Source organism: Osmia lignaria, chromosome 3 (genome assembly GCF_051020975.1).
Source record: "Osmia lignaria lignaria isolate PbOS001 chromosome 3, iyOsmLign1, whole genome shotgun sequence".
Lineage (NCBI taxonomy): Eukaryota > Metazoa > Arthropoda > Insecta > Hymenoptera > Megachilidae > Osmia > Osmia lignaria.
The window spans coordinates 11,908,121-11,930,227 of NC_135034.1; the positions used below are offsets into that span (position 1 = coordinate 11,908,121).

A 22,107-nucleotide genomic window follows, 5' to 3' on the forward strand; every position below is an offset into this window, starting at 1 on the left:
CGATATTAAAAGAAGAATATTTCACTGAATCTTATGTAGTATTAGGTGACTTCGCTGACAAATGAAAAATGAAGGTATTTGAAGAAGTCATCTTCTCGTTTTAGAAATGTTACATATACTTATTAATTATTTTAGTTAGCGACAGACGAGTTGTGCAACGTTGCGAATGTGGGGAGTCATTGCGAAATATTGCCAAGTTATCTGCAAGTTTTTCCACGACGTTCTATTGAAGGCAATAATACAAGAAAATTTATTTTCAGATTTTCCATGGAAGATATCGTTCGAATGATGGAAAAGGCGCCAGTTACTTCTGGATGCTGACGAGACGGGATTGAACTTAATTGAAAATTTTAATCGCTCGATAAACTAGAGGCGTCTAGCTTCTCGTATTGCGTAATCTACTCGTTAAATTGTTTCGACAAGCGTTATCCCACAAATTTGTACGCAGTCTGCGTTTTATTGAGTATCCCTATACGTCTTATCTTGTTATCATATTTCACAGAACGTCATATATTTCTTGGATATCAAAAACGCGAATAAAAAACGCGAATGTCGGAAGATCGAGTCCCTTGAGGCGAAGGTCGAATATGGCTTTTGAATGATGAAAGGTTGATGACTTCTCCGTATAGCTGTGGACGGGTTTAATGTGTTAAATATTTTTAAATACATGCCTCTAAAGCATTCTTGAATGTCTGTATGATACACGAATTATTTTGCAAGGATATCAATCAATCAATAATCTGTCTCATTGAAATTATCTAGGAATGTCTTAAGAAAATGCAAAAATATGGATCTGAGGTAACTTAATGCATAATATGATACAGGATTCTTACATCACCGGAAGGTGTCTATATATCTTGATGTGGAAATGTAAAATTCATTATACGAATGTAGTACGTTTATGATAGTTTCAAAAGACGATTGCTAATTATTTGGTTGGTATAATTCTATTAAAATTTTTGATTAGCTTCAATTAGGGCTCATCAACTTCGTGCATTCATAATACTGTATTTTAAATATTCGAGGCGTAGAGTACATTGAAATGAAGACTAATTTTATTCTACAGGTGATTGAAGTTCGTGTTAGGAATGAAAATTTACTTAAAACACTTACTAGAAGAATACAAAGTTTCTCATTCCGTGTAAAAATTCTACAGGTTCTTTTATCATTCATGATATAATCCAATTTTAAACATCATTTTAATATCATTTCAGTAACTGCTATATCTTTATTTGTTCAATTATAAAAGTCTTAATGAGTTGAAATCAGTGTTTACTCAAAACAATTAGAAGATTATCTATTTAAAATTTTGATAATGTTATCAGTGTATAGTTTCCATCCTCCAAAATTATTTAAGCAAATACAGAATATCTGATTGCATGTTTGATTTACAGGTAATCCGTGCGCTTCTATAACTTCATCGATAAAACAAATTAAAAGAAGTCCAGTCTGGTAACAGCCTCCAACAAGATTGAAAGAACTTGGAAAAGTGGAAATTGCAAAAATAGCTGTAAATTATTTTTAAATCACTCTTGGTCAACAGATACCAATTCAACTCATAATGGTAACTTTGTATCTCTCAGGCTAGAAAAACAGAAAAATTCTTTTCCATTCATCTAACAATACTCTGTTTTATTCAGAAACGTCATCGCGGTTCAACAGCTGCAAGAAGTTCAAACGGGCTGCCGGCTAGGAAGCTCGAGCCACTTGATAAGAGAATGTATCAAGCGTGTATTGTGCAGGGCGCCACCGCGACATGACCCAGCAGTGCTGACGACACAATAAAGGACGTCGACTCCGGTTGGCGCGAAGCAAGGTGGTAAGGGAAGTGCAACTACTCGAAATTCTGAGGACGGGCTGCGGCTCCGCTTCGAGCGGCAGTCGAGAATCAGCGAGTGATCGCGCTTGGACTTCAGTGTCGGAGCAACTGGTCCACGTCGTAAAGTTGCGACAAAAAAGTATATCAAAGGAATGTAATCTCCGTACGAATGACCGATCTTCTACCCGTCTACGACGCGCTTCAATTCAGACACTTTATTGTCCACGGTGAGTAACGCGTAGGAGCGAGGAAAACGTGGTACGTTTTCATAGAAACACGCGCTAGGAGCGCGCGCACGCCCCGTTAAAGTATTCCGCGAAACGAACACGATCGACGATTCATGAACCGCCTTTGTAAAATCCCTTTGCTTTCTTTCTTCAAATTTATATATATAATATGCAGAGCGGATCTGAACACGTGGTTCTCTTAATCGTTCCACTGGTTATTCTTTTTAAAACATATTTCACAATACCACGAGCAATGTTATTTTTTCCTCCTCGTGGTTGAAGTTTCTCTGCTGTTATCGGTTTCGCGCTTCGCCAACTCTTCCGAGTGCGAATTAATTCGTCAGAGTTTTGTATAAACTTTCCTCTTCGCTGTCGAAACACGTGTTCGCATTCGCATTATTTCTGCATACGTTGAATTTTCGTCATCGATGCGTTTTTCAATGCAGTCGCGAGTTTCTAGCGGTTCTTTTGAAAATGAGAAATATGCAGGTGAAGGAGTAATTAGATTCGAAAGGATTAACATGTCACGATATGTAGGATTTGCATCACTTTGATTAATATTAAATAGTTGCATACAAGTGTTATTGGAGCGTGATATGATAAAGTTAGAGGGAATAGTACGAGATACCTTTTCTTGGAATACTGATTCATAGCAATTAAACAATTTCATATCGATTTATTAAAAATAAGCTTCCTAGCTTTGATGCAACGATATATAAAATTACTGTAATAAAGAGTAGCATTGAAGTTTTATACAAGAAACGAGTTTATCAGGAAGCAAGACTATGCAGTTTTTTAATTACCACAAGAAATTCTATCTTAACGATAACCATTATGAGATTACTGTAATTTTATACATGGTACTAAATTTATCGAAAAAGAAAGAATGTAAAAGACGTAACAGGTGCAATTTCCTGAGTTTGTAAGAAATATTCCAGCGTAAAGATAAACACTAAACAGTGTGATTTTTCTTTTATCAAGAAATTCTTTTTTCTTTCAACGTCAATTTTTCTATCTCTAAACGAACACGAGTTATGATACGAGAAAAATATTATGGTAATTAAAAACAATTATAATGATACGAAATGAAAGCGCGCAAGTAGCAGGATTAATTTTCATTTGAATGTATAACTAATCGTTTGTAATTATTCATCATACGATATAAAGAAAAATTAATTTTCTTGCGTGAGAGATAAATGAAAAGAATTTTCTGTAGTTTACGATACAGTATGTATTTAGAGTAGTATAAATTTTTTCTTTCCGCGACACACCTTGATTACTCATTCTCAGGAAAACTGTTTCCGGTTATATGAAAAATACTTTTGAGATTCCGGGAACAAGTTTTGAGAATTGATTTCGCATTTCGCGTAGGCTTAAGTATTTCTCTTATTTATCTTAAGCCTTCGTCAGTCATCGATATGGTAAATTGGATGTTATGGCAAGAATAATTTTATTAAGTATCATTAAAGATACTGTGATCCCACGTGTGGGTGAATTATTTTTGGATCATTGCCAGACTATATTTCGCCTGTTCTAATTTCTCTGTTGTCTTTTTAAAATTTCATTTAAAAAGGGAATTTTACTTTATGAATTCCAAGTAAAATGTTCAAGGTGGAAATGCGATAAATCAATTTACTTACTGCTAAAGTATCCCACGTGTCGCTGATACGAGAGTTTACGTAATCATGTTTTAGTAATAGACGTTATTCATATAATTTTTAAGTATACTGCGAATAGCTTCACTGAAGCTTTTAAACGTAAACTCTGGTGGCAATTGAAAAGCTTGATTTGGCTTGCTTCCCGTGAATCTTTATCGAAGAAACATCATCACCGATCAGTGAAATTTATCGTGTTTCTGTTATTCGATTCAGTAGTATAAATATACAGAAATAATACAGTGAAGATAAAGAAGTTGTGACATTGTTAAAACGCTATGAACTGGTACAATATGCCAATCCTTATAAAAAATTGTCTAAAAAGGAAGATTAGGAGAATATTTGTTAGGTAATACTAAAATAGGTGTAATTATTTTTTATCTATCATAAGAATAATTGTAGAATCATTTATAGTAATCACGAAGCTATTGTTTTATGAGTGGATTATATAAGTAGTTTTCTAATATTTAAATACCACAGTTAACAATCTTTTTTTAAATACTTGTAGGTGAGTGTTTAACAAGTGTTGAGTTACACTGCATCGACAAACGAAACTCATCAGGCGGGTGATAACTGAAGGGACTAAGCGTATCTAATTGCAAATATCAACTGTAGAAACCGCAATCATGCTGACCTTAACCTTCTCCTACGATTCACATGTTTCTAATAACATCATCGTGATCTCTTTTCATTTAGAACGAGCTGTGTTGATTTTCTCAGTAGAAGCAGACATGTACAGTAATAGAAAAAGGAAGAAGATTTTGAATATTATACCAATAATGTAAGGTAGCAAATTAAAGGACAAATTTTTTCATTATTTAGATATGAAATTTTGATAAAAATATGTAATCCTTTAATTTGCTAAATCTGCAAAACTTTCTTTCTTGCTTTCTTCATTTCTGAATTAATTAACTGAAGATTAAATTTGTAACGCCGACGATCCCCATAGCAATTAGGGTGTTAAAAATATCTTTGGTATTCATAGTTTGAAGTTCGTGAAAGAATACATAGGTCCATAAGTAACATTCGATATTAATAGTAGCGCTATGTAGTTTTATAAGTTTACCGATTCGCTCGCGCTTGTAATCGCTAGTGCCAAATACCGAACACGGGGATTCGACCTTAACCTTCGCCTCGGCTCTTGTTTTATGCCAGTAGACAATAGAGAAGGATGTTTGTAAAAAGGCAGCGATTAAAAAAACGAAAATAGCGCGGCGAGTTAATGGAGAAACATAAGAAACGTTTCATAGGGACAAGTGTTATCCAGTTGATACGCGATCGAACTTGATTTTCCATCGATGCAGCCACAATTGATTCTGTCCTTGATTTCTTTCATTATTTACTACGCCTTCGATATCGATGATCTTGCTATAATCAAAGTAGAACATAGAAGGCTTTATGCAAATTGAAATAACATAACATTTTTTTTTTTTTTCTGATGAATATTTAACAAAATTTATTGAATTTAAGAAAAAGAGTAGGTAATTAACTACCGATGATTAGAGCATTAAAGCTCTAATTATTAAGAATAGGAATAATTAATGTTCAAATTTCAAATGTCAAACTTTTAATTTGGTACCTTTCATTATTAGTATAATAATAATACTGTTGAAAGTAATATTTTTCTATCGTTTTCTCTCAATTATTGAACTGCATGTGATTTAAATTCAAAATTAGATATTAATGATTTGTTTAATTTTTTCAGTGACCCACGGGACCGAGCGCGTATCGGCAGCTGTTGAAAAACATCTGAGGAGGCCGAAGAGCAGGCTTCTGTAATCGATGGGTTGAGAACGCGAAATTCGTGCTTTTCAGCTTTCTTCTTTTCTCTTAACCAAGGTGTATTGCTTACCGATGAGCCATGCTGAAGGTAGTAGGAGCCTCTTGGCTGCAAACACGCATTTCGACTTACATACTACTCGCCGTAGCTTTGCTAGGAATTGGAGCGATAATCCTCGGCGAATTTGGACAGTAAGCTGATTAATTTATTGTATCTATAAAAATAATAATTACAAGGATATACCTCCCTGTAATTACATTTGAGAATCTCCTATAATTATTAGGAGCATCAGTCATCAAAATGTCAGGAATTTTATTATAACAAAATATAAATTGTAAATCATTCGGAATCTTCTTCCTGCTGGGATTGATACATTCGCGTGTGCAACACGTGCTGCAAGTTGGAAAGATCGGAAATATCAGCAGTTTAGCTGTAACAAGCCTGATGAGACTGGTCGCGAGCAAGGATTGTGTTACACGACTTCTGTCATCTCAAGTTCGCGCTCCAGACTCAACTGTCTTAAGTCGAACTGCATATGTATTTACAGGATGGTCAAAAAATTGGATCATGTATACAGGGTGTTTCATAACTCCAGTAACAGCTAGAAACAGACGGTTGCTGGGGTGATTCTGAACAATTTTTTCCTAATTTTGTATTTTCATTTTTTAACAGTGTTGAACAAGATGGAACGTATGCAGCAACTGTAACATGGAACCGCAAAGGAGGATACCGTATTGACTTTTGGGGCCAAGGCAATGATTTAACCGCCGTTCCATTGCACGCGGCTCGAGCCTATTATAAAACCGGAATTTTCGAACATGGGTAAGAAAATTGTTACACCTGCGGCTTCTATTAATGCAACGTGTAATGAGATTAACGGTTCATCCTAATAGAAATAGTTACATCCAAACGCTATTGATAAAGTAGAAAATTAAATGAATTATTATGATTAATGACCCACCAAATGTTCCAGGTGGTCTTATATTGAAATCGAAACATCATCAAAGTACCCAGACACGGTACAAGCATACGCTGCAGGACTTTTAGAAGGTAGTCTGACCTGGCAATTAATTCATCATCATTGGTACAACACTATAAGACCAGCATGCGAGAAGAAACCTGTCGAGTGTGAAAAGTTGACACGGTATCTTCGGGATAATACTGCCATAATCCGTGAACGCGCCGAACTTATGGAATCTACCGATCCTTTTTGGCATATGGTAGGATACAGTTAGAAGGAAGGGTAAAAGAAAGGGTGCCCTGCCATCCCTCTTGTTTGTCCATGTCCTTTATGTGGGAAGATAAAAGAAATCTCTCTCTCAGATTTTCTTTACAAATTCCTCCGATTTTGCGACTGTGGTCGGAATCGAAATGGTTGCAATCACAGTAGAGGACTCGAAATTCGATGACTAGGCTGTTGCCGCGGCTCGTCTTTGTAGTAAAAGAGGGTTGTAAAAGGGAAGGATAATATGAGAGGCATTATGTACAATATCAATCATAGTGTCCGTTCGTCTAGTATATTTTGTAATTTCAAATAACATCCCGTTTTTTAATGAAAGTAGGATAAGTATAATGTAAATTATATCGTGTTTGGTCTCAAAAGTATGTTAAAAAAGTTTCAGACAAAAGATCGTTGAAATTAAAAAGTTATATTGCAATATTACGAATTACTAAAGTGCCAACTCACATCAAAAGAACCGCGGCGGGCATCACGTTACGGCTCCAGTGAGGAATGCATGGACGCGGGACCAGACGCAGTCGCAATAAGGGAATGATACCACAGTCGCAATCTCGGGGGAATTACTGTAGCAGGAGTTTCTCCCCTTATAATGACCCTTATATCCAAATACAATAAAACCTCTATAAGTCGGCATTTTTCTTTCCTCGTCATTTTAAAATTTACATGGTTTTTACTCCGTTTAAGTCGTCAAAATTTCTCGGTCCCTTGAGTGACAACTTATCGAGGTTTTACTGTATATCCTTTGACTAACAATAAGGGTGGAAGAAACCTAGGTCTTAGGAAAACCCCAAAAATGATGAAAATGATAAAATAAATCAATGTCGTTTTAGGTACGATTATTTTACACTCAATTGGATGGCATGGAAGCAGGCTGGAAATTCGCTGTCCGTCGAAGCCGTGTGTCGGTGTCGCTCGAATCAGAAGATTTCTTATGGCTCGCTTTAGCTTCCGATTTATCTAGTTTCCAACAAGTGTTTAATATTTCCAGTCTACCTACGAGTTCTACAATTTTTTTTAAATCGTTTCCAAAAGAACATTCGGAACCTTTGATTGCGGTGGGTCACAACACTGCAGCACCGTAAGTAATGCTTCCTTTACTATTTCTATTCCATAATTTAATTTAACAATATTGAATGCATACTAACATGAGCTTTCATTTTTAAGCTACAAGGAAAGCAATAAGTGTGGGTATAATTATCCCATTAATAAATCATTGATTATACAGAATGAAATAAACTCCGCGTTGATCTGTAAATTTACATAATAAAAATAAATTTTCTTTTTATTTCACAGGTACACTGAAATGTTGAGGCTTTTAAAAAGATACACGTTTGGCTATCATGTACTACCGGCGACAAAAACTTCTGCACTAATTCCCAGTCGGTCAATAGTAATGTCTTCATATCCGGGTGCATTATCATCTAAAGATGAATTTTATTTAATGCAGGGGGAAAATCGCGAACTGATTGTTACTGGAACATCTTTAATCGCAACGAATCAGAGTGAATGGAGTTTCTTACACCCTAAAGATCATGTATGATAATTAGTTATATCGTTATCCGCTTATCTTAATAATTAATGTGTAAAATTTAATAAATAATTAATGATAACGTTACAGGTAATGCTAACTGTGAAATTAATGACGGCAAATAGATTAGCGACGAGCAGTCAATCTTGGTTTAGCAGTATGTCTCATCAGAATGGGGGTGCTTCTGCATTACAATGGATCATTTTCGAGCCACGTTCAACGACAATATTATTAGTAGAACAATTACCAACGATGACTCTAGCCATGAATTACACAGAAGAGTTCAAGAAAACAGGCTTCATAATCTGTGGTGGGGTATCATATTTTCAAAGCATCAACGACACCGTACGACCTGTCAAAAAGGATCTAAACGCTTGGATGACACGTTTAGCGCGTTTACAAGAAAATATAACAACGTTAGAGCAATTTCAAAACCTGATGCGTGGGTGCAGCCAAGAAGATTGCACTGTCAAGGAGAATCATTTGAAAACAGATCCGTTGCAGGAATTAACTTACCGCGGCGATTTAGAAGACGTCCCTTTACCATACGGTGTTATAGATAGCAAAATTTTGGTCGTCGATGTGGACGGCTTGGAAAATTTTGAAGCCATTTCGGGACCAGCTACATCACAATCGCGTACACCTTTTAAATGGTCGAAAAGCTTTCCTAACATATCGCATATAGGACATCCAGATACTTTCAATTTTGAAAGTACTATCCCTAGGTGGATCTGGATTTAATTAATATTATTAGTATATTTAAAATTTTTTAGGAGCTTTTAAGGGATAGAAATTTTAACATTCAATCAATTCCTCGCAGCTGGATTTTACTGTTTTTAGACGAAAATTTGTAATAATGTTATTTAAATTCTTTTCTTTTATTCATTAGCTGGCTCATATGTTAGCCACCTATGGTAAGATTTTATAAAATAAAGTAAAAACGTAAATTGTTCTCTGCTATTTGAATCACCTTCAAATATTTATCCTATATATGAATTAATGTCAGGACCGGCCCTGGGCCTAGGGCCGCCCAAGGTCCAGGGCACCTATAAGACAATTTTGCGTCTAAGAATACAAGAAGAGTAATGTTTACTTGAATATTAATCGAGATAAATGCAAACCTAATTAGTTATACAAGCTTTATCTTAATTTTATAAATTTTATTTGAGGTACTTTTTTTATGTCGTATATGTGAAGAGGCTCTTTTTCGGAGCTCGCCTCGGACCCCCGAAATCTCAGGGCCGGCCCTGATTAATGTTACATATATGTATAAATTATGTTCAAATTTTAATATATTTTGTATATGTTAAAAGAAAAGAATGTTCGTATAATATGCAATTATATAAAATTGAAATTGTACACCGTATCTTATCTACAGCATTAGTGCTACCATCTGACAATGTTTTGAATCAATCAGATGACATTTAAATTCCCAGTGTGTTTAGCACAGTTGAATGTGATAAGAGTATATACACGTGCTGTATTGCGTCATGATTAATAAGATATGATGGTTAATCACGATTGATGTATCTACAAACGTTAATTGATATGGAAATATTTTATTAATGAGCGTAGTAATTTAATATTGCAACGGAATTAAATTAAAATGTAGTTTACAATTCCTACCTTCTTGTTTTGTCGAATTTTATGTATTTTAGTTTGCTGTGAAACATTTACTTATTGCAAATATGGAAACTAATGATCAAGATATGGAATCTGATAAGGAAAAGATAAATGATACACATGTGAATGAAGTAATTAATGACAGTTTATCGCAAAAGGTTAGATTTTAGAACTTGTTTACCTTATATTGTATTTTCTTTCTTTTTAATAGAAATGATATGTTATTTAAGTTACAGTAGTAAGATAGACACATTTTATTATTATTACTTTTTATAAAATGTTAATAGGTTTTGTCTATAAGAAGCGAGAAAAGTATCCTATCTGAAGCATCCAGAGAAATTGAAAGTATCGTAAAAGCGAATATACAAATAAAGAGGAAATCAGAAGTGTTAAATGTTGATGTAAATAATGAAAAAAGTATTATAGATAGTTCAAAACAAAAGAAATTAAAGAAACAAGTTTTAAGTGGAGAGATAACACCATTTGAAGCAATTGAAAAGCAGTCTAATTTATCAGATTCTCAAAGGTATATTATATAACAATTAATTAATAAGTGTAATAAAAACTGAACTTGAAATTTTGTTTTTAGGATAACTGATAAGACTTCTAATTTATTAGACCTTGAAAAATATCTTCGCCAACAGGCTGAACTTGCCAAACAGAGACAGCTTTTAAAAAAAAACCCTAAAATATCTGGTAACAAAGATCAAAAGATTCTTGTTAAAAATTCAAAATTATCAAATACTGTTTCTGAAGAAGGTAAAGTTATAGAAAAATCAATCCCCAAAGCTGCTAAAAGAAAAGTAGTTTCAAAACATAAAACAACTAAGTATTTACACAAAGATGGTAGTAACCATTGTGAAACACAAAGTACAAAGTCTACTGAAATTAACAAAGTTACTAAAGGAAATCAACATTCAAAAAATACATCAAATTTTTGCAGTATTTCAAAAGACGATACTGATGAAAGAACAGTTGAAAGTACAGACAATAAAGAGTCCATAAATGACTCTGGAAGTGAATATGTTCCAAGTGATGAACAGATTGATTCAGGTATGTATTAGAACTAAAATTCAATGTTTATTAAAGTATTTTTCAAGAAGATACTTTAAGTACTTTTAAAATTGGTAGAAGATGAAGTATCTTCATCCAAGAAGAAGAAATCCCATACAAGATCTGGTCATGTAAGAAGAGGTATTCATTAAATTTTACTTGAAATTTACTAAAATTAATGATAAATTATTTTATTAATGAAATATTTTATTTTTAGTTCTAGATGATGGAGATGAAGAAATGTACAGACATAGAGTGGAATCAGGTGGTTTCTCAAAGAATAAACCACTACATAAAATAGATAATCTATTTAAAGTTCCACAGTCTATATGGAAAAAATTATACAGGTATCAAAGGGTGTCTGTACAATGGCTTTGGGAACTCCATTGTCGTAGTCTGGGAGGATTACTAGGAGATGAAATGGGATTGGGAAAAACAGTTCAAGTTATTGCATTTCTTGCAGGTTTAGATTCTAGTGAATTGCTTTCCGATGGTGGAAGGTAAACGACCTTCGATCTACAGGATTTTATATACTTGTACAATATTTTTCAGTAAAAACTAATTGTTATTCACAGATTTAGAGGTCTGGGACCAACGATAGTCATTTGCCCAGCCACATTAATGGAGCAGTGGGTAAAGCATTTCCATGAATGGTGGCCTGTTCTAAGAGTAGTTGTCTTACATCAATCTGGAACTTATAGTGGTAAAAATAAAATTATTAAAAAATATGACCGTATTAATTATCCATTGCTAGTAACAAATATTTTTATAGGTGATTTAGAATATTTAATACATTCCTTGCAATGTGGTGGCGTACTGGTTACTTCTTATTCTAGTACGCTTAAACATAAAGAATTACTTGTATCCACTGAGTGGCATTATGTTATTCTTGACGAAGGTCATAAAATAAGGAATCCTCAAGCAAAGGTACTCTATTATTTGTAATGAATTTAACAAAAAATAATAATAGCGATTTTATTACCGCAGGTTAGTAAAGCAGTAAAAGAATTCTCGACACCGCATCGACTGTTATTAACTGGTAGTCCAATGCAAAACTCCTTGAAGGAACTCTGGTCCCTTTTTGATTTCATTCTACCAGGAAAATTAGGTACTTTACCTGCATTTCTAGAACACTGTGCAGGTCCTATAACTCGAGGAGGATACGCGAATGCTTCGCCTCTGCAAGAAGCTACCGCACTTCATGTTGCTACCATGCTTAAAGATGCTATTACCCCATACATGCTTAGAAGAACGAAGCAGGATGTTCAACATCATGTTAGTTTACCAGAAAAGAATGAGCAGGTTTGCGGCATTATAGCACCATTACGTTGTTTCCTACTATTTACATTAAGTTTTCATACAAACGTATTCTTCATATTTTAGGTATTATTCTGCAGTCTAACGGAAGAACAAAAAAAGCTGTATAAAAGATATTTATGTTCCGAAGATGTTTCCTTTGTATTGCATGAAAAGAAACATACGGAAACCGGAAGATACAGGGCTCGTCTCTTAATAGCCTTATCAGCACTTAGAAAAATATGCAATCATCCTGACTTATTTGTTTATACAAATCCAGTTGTAAGCTTATATTGATTATAATTATCAAAATACTACAACGTGATTATATTTAATTACACTTGTATTTAGGATTCCGACGAAGATATTAACATGACAGACGAATCGTTGGAGAATTTCGGCTACTGGAAACGTTCAGGCAAAATGATAGTCGTTCAATCTCTTCTTAAAATTTGGAAGAAACAGGGCCACAGAGCATTACTTTTTACTCAAGGAAGACAAGTATATAACTCTTGATATTATTTGTAAAATGTTATAAATGTACGAAAAATGACGAATACTAAAATTTCGTTTGCAGATGATGCATGTTCTAGAATCTCTGGTGCAACATGAAAAATATGCATATTTAAGAATGGATGGTACTACTCCTATGTCACAACGGCAAGAAACAATTAGTTTGTTCAATAGTGTATGTGCATTAAATTGTCCATTCAATTTTTAATATCTAAATCCTATCTGTAATCTCCCTTTCATTTATACAGAATACTTCGTATTTCGTTTTCTTGTTGACTACACGTGTCGGAGGATTAGGAATAAATTTGACCGGGGCAAATCGAGTGGTTATTTATGACCCAGACTGGAATCCAGCAACTGATGCCCAAGCAAAAGAACGTGCATGGAGAATTGGTCAAAATAAAAACGTCACTATTTATAGACTCATTACTGCCGGTACTATTGAAGAGAAGGTGAATCAATTATTGAAATGCTACAAAGTATCTAGATGAACAATATAAATATTTTTTATTTTTGCTTTTAGATATATCATCGGCAGATATTTAAAGTGCTACTTTCTAACAAGGTATTAGAAGATCCGCGTCAACGTAGGTTATTTAAAACTTCTGATTTAGTTGAACTTTTTAATTTCAACGAATCCATTGACGGACATTCTAGTGAATCTGATCAATTGTTTCGAGAATCAAGGTTGACACCAGCAAGTGGCAAATTTTCATCGAGTAAAATTGAAAAGATGCGCCGATTAGCTGCCACGCTTAGTAAGAGTATAAGTCAGAACACCATAAATTCTACACCTGTAGCGCAAACTGCAAATGTTTCAGAAAACAACAATCAAACGTCTGAAAGTAGCTCAAAAACGCAAAAGAATGAGATCGACTTTGTTCCTCCTGAAAAACATGAAAATGTAGATTCTAATGAAAATCAGAATATTAATGAAACTGATACTGAACAAAATAAAAACAGCATTGAGCATAATACACAAGATATTTCAACAGAAAATGAAATACAAAATAAAGATGATGCCTCAGATAAAATTAATGCAGAAAACCTGCTTAGTGATTCAAATAAATTGGATCATAAACGGAAACGAAGTAGAAAAAGATCAGAAAAACATGTAGCTTCTGCTATGTTCGAAGGTGAACGTGTTTCATACTTAATTGGGCGACGTCTTGGACATTCTGAAACAGATCATTCTACTTCGACCGAGGATGATCAATATGTGTTAGAAAAGTTGTTTGCCAAAGCAAGTAATTATTATTTCTTTTTTATATCGATGTTTCTATAAAAAAATTTGTATTGTTAAGTAACAGAAAAATGCATAAAGTATTGCTTTTTTTGTAGGTGTTACCTCTGCTTTTCAACATGACACAGTATTGTCAAATTCAAAATATAATTCGGATGATAGCAATCCGATGCAACGTTTGGCACGTGAAACAGCACAAGAAAATATGGATAATATTCGTAAATCCCGGAAGTGGTGTTGGAAACCTACATGGGATTCCACATCCTTAAAAAATGACTGATTCGTTTGTAAAGATAGTATAAATAACATGTAAATTTAATAGATATTTATTGATAATTCAGTTCTTAAGGAAAAAATGATCTTCAGTTTTTCAATAATTACAAATAAACCTACAAATATTTCTACTGATCTGGAAATATATTTGTAAAAAGAAAAGCTGTGATCATATAATTATTTATTATTTAATTATTAAATATTTTTTACAAGTTAAATATAAATGTATTCTTTCAGTAATTTTGGAACAGAAATTTTCAATTTAATCATCTTGTTTTATTAATGTAAGACAAATGAAAAGGTAATGTACCAATTAGTTTCGTATTTTTTAGATGTTATTAATCATTAACCTTCTGGTGTTAAATATTTTTCAATATTTCGCAATTATAAATTATATGTTATTAGGAATAATTGTTACCGGAAATATTCCCAAGTACTTGTGTACCAAACATATAGATATGTACATTTTTATACATTTATAGAGTATGATGCTTAAGAAAATATTGTTTATAAAAGAAATTACGGAAACATGTTTACGTAGTTTAAGTCAGTAATATGTACATTAGGTTTACTATCTTTAGTACCTTTAATGTCTTAAAAATTCATCGAGATTAGGGCCATTTCGGCCTAATGGATCTTCAGGAAACATAACATAATTTCCAACAAATGTTGGTGCCAACAATCTATTTTCGATTGTATCGCGCCATTCCGGTTTTTCTCGATATAAATCTCTATATTGATCCGAAGAAATAACAATACCTCCGCTTACTGTGGCATATTCTAATATAAACCTGAAAACGAGTGGTAGTACATTCGTATGATTTTGAAGAATAATCAAGCACCATACAATTATAAAAAATCTTTACCTATCGTCGTAAGGAACGATCGATCTGCCACCGATTTTACGACTTGGTGTGAAAATTACTACCCCTTCTTTATATAATTTTTCTAGTGATAGATTGGACCGTGACCTTCTATATTGGGGTATAAATACCTTTACATCATGACCTCGACGTTGAAAATAATCCATAACTAACATTATTCCTTCTTCACAAAACATTCTATTATTTTTGTACCTAGAAGATGATAAAATTACATCATTATATTTAATTATACAAATATCAAGTATAATCATTAAAAAATGAAGGTCGTCGTACGCCATAGCTACATTGTTGCCATCAATAATTATCTCCCTTAATTTTTTAGATGAATTCGAGCTAGCTGATTCGTCTCTTAATTTTTCAGATGAATTCGAGCTAGCTGGTTCGTCTCTAGATGGGTTAAGTCCAAATGGTTCATCTGTAGATGGTTCAACTCTAGGTGGTTCAATTCTAGGTGGTTCAACTCTAGGTGGTTCAAAGTTAGGTAGTTCAAATCTAGGTGGTTCAAATCTAGGAGGTTGAAATTTGGTTACTTTAACACCAGTTATAATTTGAAAGGGTTCATCACCGACTAACTTAGTCGCTGTTTGCGTGCATGTAACTGGCATTCTTTTATTAGAGAATCTTGACATCATTCTTCTATATTGTAGAAATGCACTTTTTCTTTTTGGTCTCTTTATTTTAAGATTTTTACTTATATTATGAGCTTTAGGCAATCTTAGTCCCTTTTTACTGAATGGTAGATATTTAGGATCCTGTTCTTCATCGCTTGTGTCTTCATTATTTTCAGTACCTTTATCTGTTTTTACTTCAGTATTTTCTTCGCATTCGTTAGATGTTGATTCTTGATTGCACTCTAACAAACTAAGGTTTTCCGGATTTGGACAACAATCTACCATAAAAATTTTATTTTCTTCTTCAGTCAAAGGTTTTTCACCACCTGAATAATTTGTAGACAATGGAGATGATTTTTTAGATGACCATACTACAACAATATCATCTGAACTCTGATTCAAAGAACCTGAAGCTGGTGCTAAATAAATTAAAATTGTAGTAAAAACGCAAAATCAATGTAATTTCATTATAATTCTTAAATAGATTAATTCCTTTACCTATATTCTCATTATCTAAATCAACAGATACAATTTCAGAATCTTCTGTATCTGATAACAAAAGACAAGTTGCATTAGGATCAGATGATACAGAATTTTTTTTTCTTCTTTTCGGACATTTTTCTATTTCAGTTTCACTTTGACACATAGACTTATTTGAATCATGTGAACATTGAGAATTTTGATCATCTTGTATCAATATTTCCTGAGTTTTTGTTCTCTTTCTTTTCTTTGTACAGTTACTTTGATCCTTTTGATTGCTTGATTCACTTTCATTATCACTTAAAATAATTATGCTATCTTGGAAAGATGCTTCTTTTATTAACAAGGAAGAATTCTTTTTATTATTGATAATTTGTTTAGCATCTTTCATTAATTTTCGTTGTGCCTGTATTTGTTTCCATCGTTTGCTACTGTTATTATAAATAAGAAATTATTTCAACATTGTTTATGTAATTATAATTGCTTATTACCTTCTATTACCTTAATTGAATATGTTTCAAAGGACTTTCATAAAAAGTCTTTTTCACACCCTTCTGTTCCCTTCTTGTTCCCAATGAAACTTTCTTCTTAGGTAATTTTTGAGGTGTATCGCAAATTATAACAGAATTATTTAAAGTATTCATTTTTTACCCATTGCCTTTACATAATGCTTTATTATATCAAAATTTATAACATATTGTAAATATATAAACAATGTATGATTTTTCTTCTTTTTATAATACTTACAGCAACTAATATCGTATACTGAACCTATAATAAAAAATAAAAATTTTACAAAAATTCGTTTGTTACAAAGGCTAACGATCTTATATTTTTTATAACGTTCACAGATTCTATACATTTATAGTACCTTTTCTCGAGTTTTTTTATAAATGCTACACGACGTTAATGTCATTAATTATTTGTTGTTAAATGCAGGCATCTATTCTCTAACATAACCCAACAGATTTTCGTTAAACAAAGACTAAATACCAAGCAAGACTGGACATGTCTTTGTTTTTGAGCGACATCTGCACTATTCTATCGCGTTGAAAATTTAACCGATAGTCCTTAGAAATGGGAACACACCATTTTTCGTTCCTGCTGAACAGATTGCAAAGAAATTTGAGGGACGTGTTCAGGAGTGCCCTAAAGAATGGCACTCTGGTCCTTATTTTACCCAAATTGTCAAAAAGTTATAAAATATTGAAATTGGTGTCTGTCCACGGTCAAGAAAATGGCGGAGCAAAACGAGCGCTCAGGGGATGGTGTATCTACTGACGTCACTTGGGGGTATCTGAGATCCCTAAAATTCAGGGTCAAAAAGACACAAGTCCTGTCTTTTTGTATCTGTAGTCACTGGTATTATGTTCCTTTTGTTCATTACGAATTATGACGAATTACGACTGCCATTACTTATTATCGTGATGTTGAAGGATACAAAAAAATGTTTATCGTTACAGTGAAAGTCAGAAAATGTATTTTCACCGACCCAAAACCTACTTCTGTGCTGTAATGTCATTATTTTGTGATATGGTTTAACAATACACTTTCTTAGACATATTTAAAAATTGTAAATAACCTTATCTCTATTAATTCTTTTTTCAAATAAATGGAATATGGCTAAGACTAAAACGATTAGTAAAGTATGCCCAAAATGTGAACAGCAGGTAATTTTGTATGTATACAAAAACATGTATTTTGATCTTACTTTTAATATTTTATGTATTTAATATTAAATGCAAATATAAAAATTTATATTAATTTATATTTAATATTAAATACTAAATCTAGTTCATGTGAAATGAATCATTTTTTAATTCAGAATTGCGTTTTAACTATTGTATTATATGTTATTGTTCTTGTCTTATACTTTTGGCATATAATAATTTGAACTTTAACGAAATATAATATATAAATTTAATAAATTTATGTATTAAGGTACCTGTTGCCTGCAAAGCATGCCCGTGCGGGCATTCGTTTTTCAATGCAAGACGTAATTCGATTAAAAGTCCTCCTAGTCCTGACAATGGAGTAATGAAAACTAGACAAACTAATCGACCCAAACAGAAACCAAATTATTATGATTCATTAGAATATGATAAACAGTCAAAGAAAAGTGCGAAAGTAAGATATTTGTTAAGGTAAATGCACTACTATGTATTTAGACAATTGAAATGAATAAAGAATTTTAATTATCATAGATAAGAAAAGCGACAGATGCTGCTAGTGACATAGACTGCAGACAATTAAATAAGAAGAAGAAAAGAAAAGCAAAGACTAAAGGTAAAAATGGATGTAATAACGGAATAGCAGATGATGACGATGAAGTGCAAGGTATCAATGGTTTATCACCAGAGAAACAGCTCACATGCTCCTTAATACTACAGGAATTAAATAACAAAATGAGAGTTGTTGCCTGGAAACCTACATAATTTTTCTACGTATTCATATATCTTCTATCATCTGAAGTACTAGCATTTATTATTAATTCGCTCTGATGTAATCATTTTATATAGATATTAAACAGTTTGTTTAAGATATCTATCAATAATCGCATCATGAACCATTGAAATGGTATTACAGAATTTGATGCATAAACTAATAAAAACTGCAAACTGTTTTGTGATACAAAAAGAACGTATACTTCATTTTATTATCTTCTGATAGAAAAAGTAAGACTATGTAAGTGAAAAGAATATAACTTTTATTAAAGATCGCTGTGTTCAGTTACATTTTATCTGTATGAAAAATATGTATTTCCTACTAAAGACTGTTTCTTTCGTCGCAGGACCTGCCGCAATTCTTCGTTTTCTACAAATAATCATAATGTAACATGTAAATACAATGTACATAATGTTAATGCGGTACATAAGGCAAATAACAACTATAAATCAATCTTTCTTTTTTCTTTTTTTTTAGAAGCAACTCTTTACAGGGTGTATACGTATAACAATTTTTGCTCTACATCGTTTATTTTTACTTCATTATGAAATGGTGTAAATGAGAAGAATTCTATTTACCAATAAAACGAGATAGAGAGAGAGAGAGAGAGAGAGAGAGACTTGCATTTATAAAAATTTATGGAAATCACCCTTACCTGCCGCGAATGAGGTATTTATCGTAAAACGTTACGAATACATTGAACCAAGCAATACATCATAGTGGAATAATTGTAGCGACAAAATGTTGCGATTTATTAGTTTTCTATTACACATTCAATCACATTCGCAAAATATCTTATTCTTTCACAGTCGTCTCTCCTTGACAGTTACTGTTCTCAGCATTAACGGTCATCTTCGATGACTTGGTTACTTCGTTAAAAACCAGGAGCAAAGGTAGACCACCCATGACCATGCACGTTCCCATACAGAGAAAACATACATTGTAACTTCCCGTTACATCACGCAGGTAGCCTGAAAGAATTATTTAAATCATCGCTAATCATCTGACAATAATCCTTTCTTTTTATTATATACATCAAACAATACCTCGACGACTGCTAGGCAGAGTATCGAGTACCTTTGAGTATATTAAACGATTAATATATTTAACATATATTGAATAGCGTAAGATTGATATGATCGTAATTACCTGCTAAAGGCGGAATAGAAATAGCTCCGACACTCTGGAACATCCTGACAAGACCGTAAGTAGAGGATATTTTATCAGTTCCGTATTGGTCTGCGAGAAGGACGGGTACCAAGAGAAACCAACAGCCCAGGCATAATCCGTACATACCCACGGAGCATGCCAGTACATAGAACGAATGGGCCATTGGTATTGCCAGTACTGCTACACCAGCACCTACGACGCTATTAAATAAAAAATAAATCATAAATATTCATTCGTATCGTTCTTAACGTATATCCATACGTATTATTTTCAGATGTATCTCACCTTCCGATGTATCCTTTCCGTCGATCGAACAGCTGCAAGTCTGAAAGCCATCCAAGTCCTAATCTCCCGCATAGATCAAGCGCCGCTGAAATGGCAACTAAGTATCCAGCTTCCGATTTCGTGTAACCAGCCGCGTGAACATAGGCTGGCAGATAATAAAGCATGTACGGGCTTCCGGTGGACATGAGACTGACGGAGAAGCACATCATGATAAACTGAGGATTTTTCAATAGCGACAGGTCAATGTATCGCGCTATCCTTTGCATGACAGTCTTCTTTTCCTCCGGCACTTGTGGTTCGTTCTGAGGAACTGGACATACGGCGGTTACCGACGATCTCAACGATCTCAACGACGATCTCGCCTTGTACACGCACGTGGAGTCGGTCGACAGATCCTCGACGCTGTGAAGTATACTCGAGCTACGTATCTTCGATATCGGTTTCAGCCTTAGAGCCTCCCCCATCACGTCCTTCTCTTCGTCGCTGTCGGTCAGCTCCACCGCCACTACATTGTTCTGATGAAACAATTCGTTCAACAGATTATGCTTGGTAGTCGAGTCGGCGAATATTACGTCTAATTTCTGTTGCTTCGCCGTTTCTAATTCCTTTGCCGTTGGCTCGACCTTTTCTAATTTATCCGCCATAACGACATCCTCGGGTGCGTAATTGTTCTCCAACGGTCGGTAGAGGGTAGCGCTCACGCACACGTGGAGCATGCAGCCACCCAGTAGGAGGATAGTCCCGTGGAAACCGAAATTCTTCACCAGAGTCTCGATCAGAAGCGGAAATACGAAGCTACCCGCTGCTGTACCGGACACGCATATCCCGTTCGCCAGGGCGCGATGCTTGTCGAAATACTGGGAGACGAGGATGATACCTGGTGTCGTTGACAATCCACCACCGATGCCTGTAATTGCATTTATATAATTCAAATGGTTATGTGTTAATATTTGTTGAATAACTCTCGTTTCTTTCCTTGTTAAATATGTATTTTTATATTTCAGCATTGCCATCTGCATGTGTGTTACGTAACGGAAGCGGAGGAAGTTAACTAGCTGTGTGTGTGTGTGTATGTACGTGTGGATGAGATTATTGGCTTTCCACGAACCTGTTAAAATTCCAAATGTAAAAAAGAGATGTATCAATCTCGTGGCGAAATAACTTAAGGTCAGTCCTAAAGCACAGAACAATCCTCCTACGAAGACGACCGCTCGACAGCTGTATTTCTGGCACAGCATACTCGTCACTGGAGCTGCATAACAATTATAGGAACATTTTCAATATCAACCGTGCATCGTGGGAATTGTTAATCGATATCTACTCACCAAGCGCTAGACAAAGACAAGACAAAATAGCCGGTATCCAGGAAGCGACCGACGCCGAGGAGTCCTTGAACGTTTCCATCACCTCAACGTACAACACTCCGTAGGATTTCACCAATCCGGCCACCCAAAACTGTACGAAAAATGCTCCGCAAACGATGATCCATCCGTAGCCACCGTCCAAAGGAACGTAGGTGATGTTCCTCGGCTTCTTCGTCTCGTTTCTCTTCGGTTTCTTCTTCTTCGACGCGGAACTTTTCGTCGAGCGTAGCTCGCGAGACTTTGCTATCAATGGCCTAGCGGTGAGACTCGATATCGTTAGGAGATTATCGTTGTCCTCGTCCTCGATCGTCTCCGGGCTCTGAAGGTGAGGTGGCACAATAGGTGTCGAGGTTGCCGTCGCCTGGACGGCCAACGATGCTGGCCTCTTCGGCGATGGCATGCCGTTGCTCAGATCGAAGACAGGCGCCGAGTGTATCGACAATAGGGAGCCCAGCTGATTCTGTTGATTCATATTCTCGTCGATGACGGTCGTGCCGACCATCTCCTGCGACGCTGTCGCACAGGCGACAGCATCACGCTCAATCGAATCCTGCAAGCTCCATTCTCGTGGTAACGACATATTTCCGTTGCTTCGTTTGTACAAGTAGGACCGTAATA

General features: G+C 34.5%; 5 protein-coding genes across 8 annotated transcripts; 3 read left to right on the plus strand and 2 right to left on the minus strand.

Moving 5' to 3' along the window:
• Positions 1 to 1,856: 1,856 nt before the first annotated feature.
• lama (phospholipase B domain containing lamina ancestor) lies at positions 1,857 to 9,143 on the plus strand. Its single transcript, XM_034332599.2, has 7 exons — positions 1,857 to 2,046; positions 5,407 to 5,672; positions 6,154 to 6,303; positions 6,455 to 6,701; positions 7,552 to 7,799; positions 8,015 to 8,255; positions 8,340 to 9,143. The coding sequence occupies exons 2-7, from the start codon at positions 5,563 to 5,565 to the stop codon at positions 8,988 to 8,990; spliced, it is 1,647 nt and encodes a 548-aa protein (XP_034188490.2). The 5' UTR covers positions 1,857 to 2,046; positions 5,407 to 5,562; the 3' UTR covers positions 8,991 to 9,143.
• Positions 9,144 to 9,335: 192 nt separating this feature from the next.
• On the plus strand, positions 9,336 to 14,387 carry LOC117608058 (DNA excision repair protein ERCC-6). Of its 3 annotated transcripts, none has more exons than XM_034332574.2 (14): positions 9,336 to 10,030; positions 10,160 to 10,398; positions 10,462 to 10,925; positions 11,004 to 11,066; positions 11,143 to 11,425; positions 11,501 to 11,628; positions 11,698 to 11,852; positions 11,913 to 12,227; positions 12,309 to 12,503; positions 12,573 to 12,722; positions 12,799 to 12,909; positions 12,983 to 13,186; positions 13,258 to 13,977; positions 14,076 to 14,387. In XM_034332574.2, exons 1-14 carry the CDS (start codon positions 9,938 to 9,940, stop codon positions 14,244 to 14,246), a joined length of 3,291 nt encoding a protein of 1,096 aa, XP_034188465.2. In that variant the 5' UTR covers positions 9,336 to 9,937; the 3' UTR covers positions 14,247 to 14,387. The 3 variants fall into 3 exon arrangements, with proteins under 3 accessions (XP_034188465.2, XP_034188464.2, XP_076549316.1); XM_034332573.2 differs by having other exon boundaries at positions 13,258 to 13,981; positions 14,076 to 14,386; XM_076693201.1 differs by lacking the exon at positions 11,004 to 11,066 and having other exon boundaries at positions 13,258 to 13,981; positions 14,076 to 14,386.
• A 112-nt stretch (positions 14,388 to 14,499) lies between these two features.
• On the minus strand, positions 14,500 to 16,652 carry LOC117608064 (uncharacterized). Its single transcript, XM_034332589.2, is given in 5 exon segments — positions 14,500 to 15,041; positions 15,117 to 15,326; positions 15,408 to 16,164; positions 16,244 to 16,475; positions 16,478 to 16,652. Coding segments are annotated over 5 exon segments (1,446 nt in total). The 5' UTR covers positions 16,520 to 16,652; the 3' UTR covers positions 14,500 to 14,836.
• A 917-nt stretch (positions 16,653 to 17,569) lies between these two features.
• On the plus strand, positions 17,570 to 19,606 carry LOC117608070 (uncharacterized). The gene is made up of 4 exons (XM_034332608.2): positions 17,570 to 17,895; positions 18,167 to 18,352; positions 18,430 to 19,339; positions 19,480 to 19,606. The coding sequence occupies exons 1-3, from the start codon at positions 17,845 to 17,847 to the stop codon at positions 18,658 to 18,660; spliced, it is 468 nt and encodes a 155-aa protein (XP_034188499.1). The 5' UTR covers positions 17,570 to 17,844; the 3' UTR covers positions 18,661 to 19,339; positions 19,480 to 19,606.
• Sln (monocarboxylic acid transporter silnoon) lies at positions 18,912 to 22,069 on the minus strand. Of its 2 annotated transcripts, XR_004582288.2 has the most exons (6): positions 21,451 to 22,069; positions 21,234 to 21,377; positions 20,126 to 21,032; positions 19,820 to 20,040; positions 19,326 to 19,641; positions 18,912 to 19,039 (listed from the first exon to the last, which is right to left on the minus strand). XR_004582288.2 is itself a non-coding variant. In XM_034332584.2 (5 exons), exons 1-5 carry the CDS (start codon positions 22,067 to 22,069, stop codon positions 19,466 to 19,468), a joined length of 2,067 nt encoding a protein of 688 aa, XP_034188475.1. In that variant the 3' UTR covers positions 18,912 to 19,465. The 2 variants fall into 2 exon arrangements, 1 of the variants encoding a protein (XP_034188475.1); XM_034332584.2 differs by having other exon boundaries at positions 18,912 to 19,641.
• Positions 22,070 to 22,107: the final 38 nt, after the last annotated feature.

Excerpts from the sequence above, each read along its gene's own strand:
- LOC117608058 (XM_034332573.2), top strand. The coding sequence starts at position 9,938 with ATGGAAACTAATGATCAAGATATGGAATCTGATAAGGAAAAGATAAAT. Across the intron at positions 12,228-12,308 it reads TACCAGAAAAGAATGAGCAG|GTATTATTCTGCAGTCTAAC; the intron begins GTTTGCGGCATT and ends TTCATATTTTAG. Across the intron at positions 12,504-12,572 it reads TTGTTTATACAAATCCAGTT|GATTCCGACGAAGATATTAA; the intron begins GTAAGCTTATAT and ends ACTTGTATTTAG.
- LOC117608070 (XM_034332608.2), top strand. The coding sequence starts at position 17,845 with ATGGCTAAGACTAAAACGATTAGTAAAGTATGCCCAAAATGTGAACAG. Across the intron at positions 17,896-18,166 it reads GCCCAAAATGTGAACAGCAG|GTACCTGTTGCCTGCAAAGC; the intron begins GTAATTTTGTAT and ends TTATGTATTAAG. Across the intron at positions 18,353-18,429 it reads AGTCAAAGAAAAGTGCGAAA|ATAAGAAAAGCGACAGATGC; the intron begins GTAAGATATTTG and ends TAATTATCATAG.
- Sln (XM_034332584.2), bottom strand. The coding sequence starts at position 22,069 with ATGTCGTTACCACGAGAATGGAGCTTGCAGGATTCGATTGAGCGTGAT. Across the intron at positions 20,041-20,125 it reads CGGAAAGGATACATCGGAAG|CGTCGTAGGTGCTGGTGTAG; the intron begins GTGAGATACATC and ends TTTATTTAATAG. Across the intron at positions 19,642-19,819 it reads TTCTATTCCGCCTTTAGCAG|GCTACCTGCGTGATGTAACG; the intron begins GTAATTACGATC and ends TAATTCTTTCAG.
- lama (XM_034332599.2), top strand. The coding sequence starts at position 5,563 with ATGCTGAAGGTAGTAGGAGCCTCTTGGCTGCAAACACGCATTTCGACT. Across the intron at positions 5,673-6,153 it reads ATCCTCGGCGAATTTGGACA|TGTTGAACAAGATGGAACGT; the intron begins GTAAGCTGATTA and ends ATTTTTTAACAG. Across the intron at positions 7,800-8,014 it reads GGTCACAACACTGCAGCACC|GTACACTGAAATGTTGAGGC; the intron begins GTAAGTAATGCT and ends TTTATTTCACAG.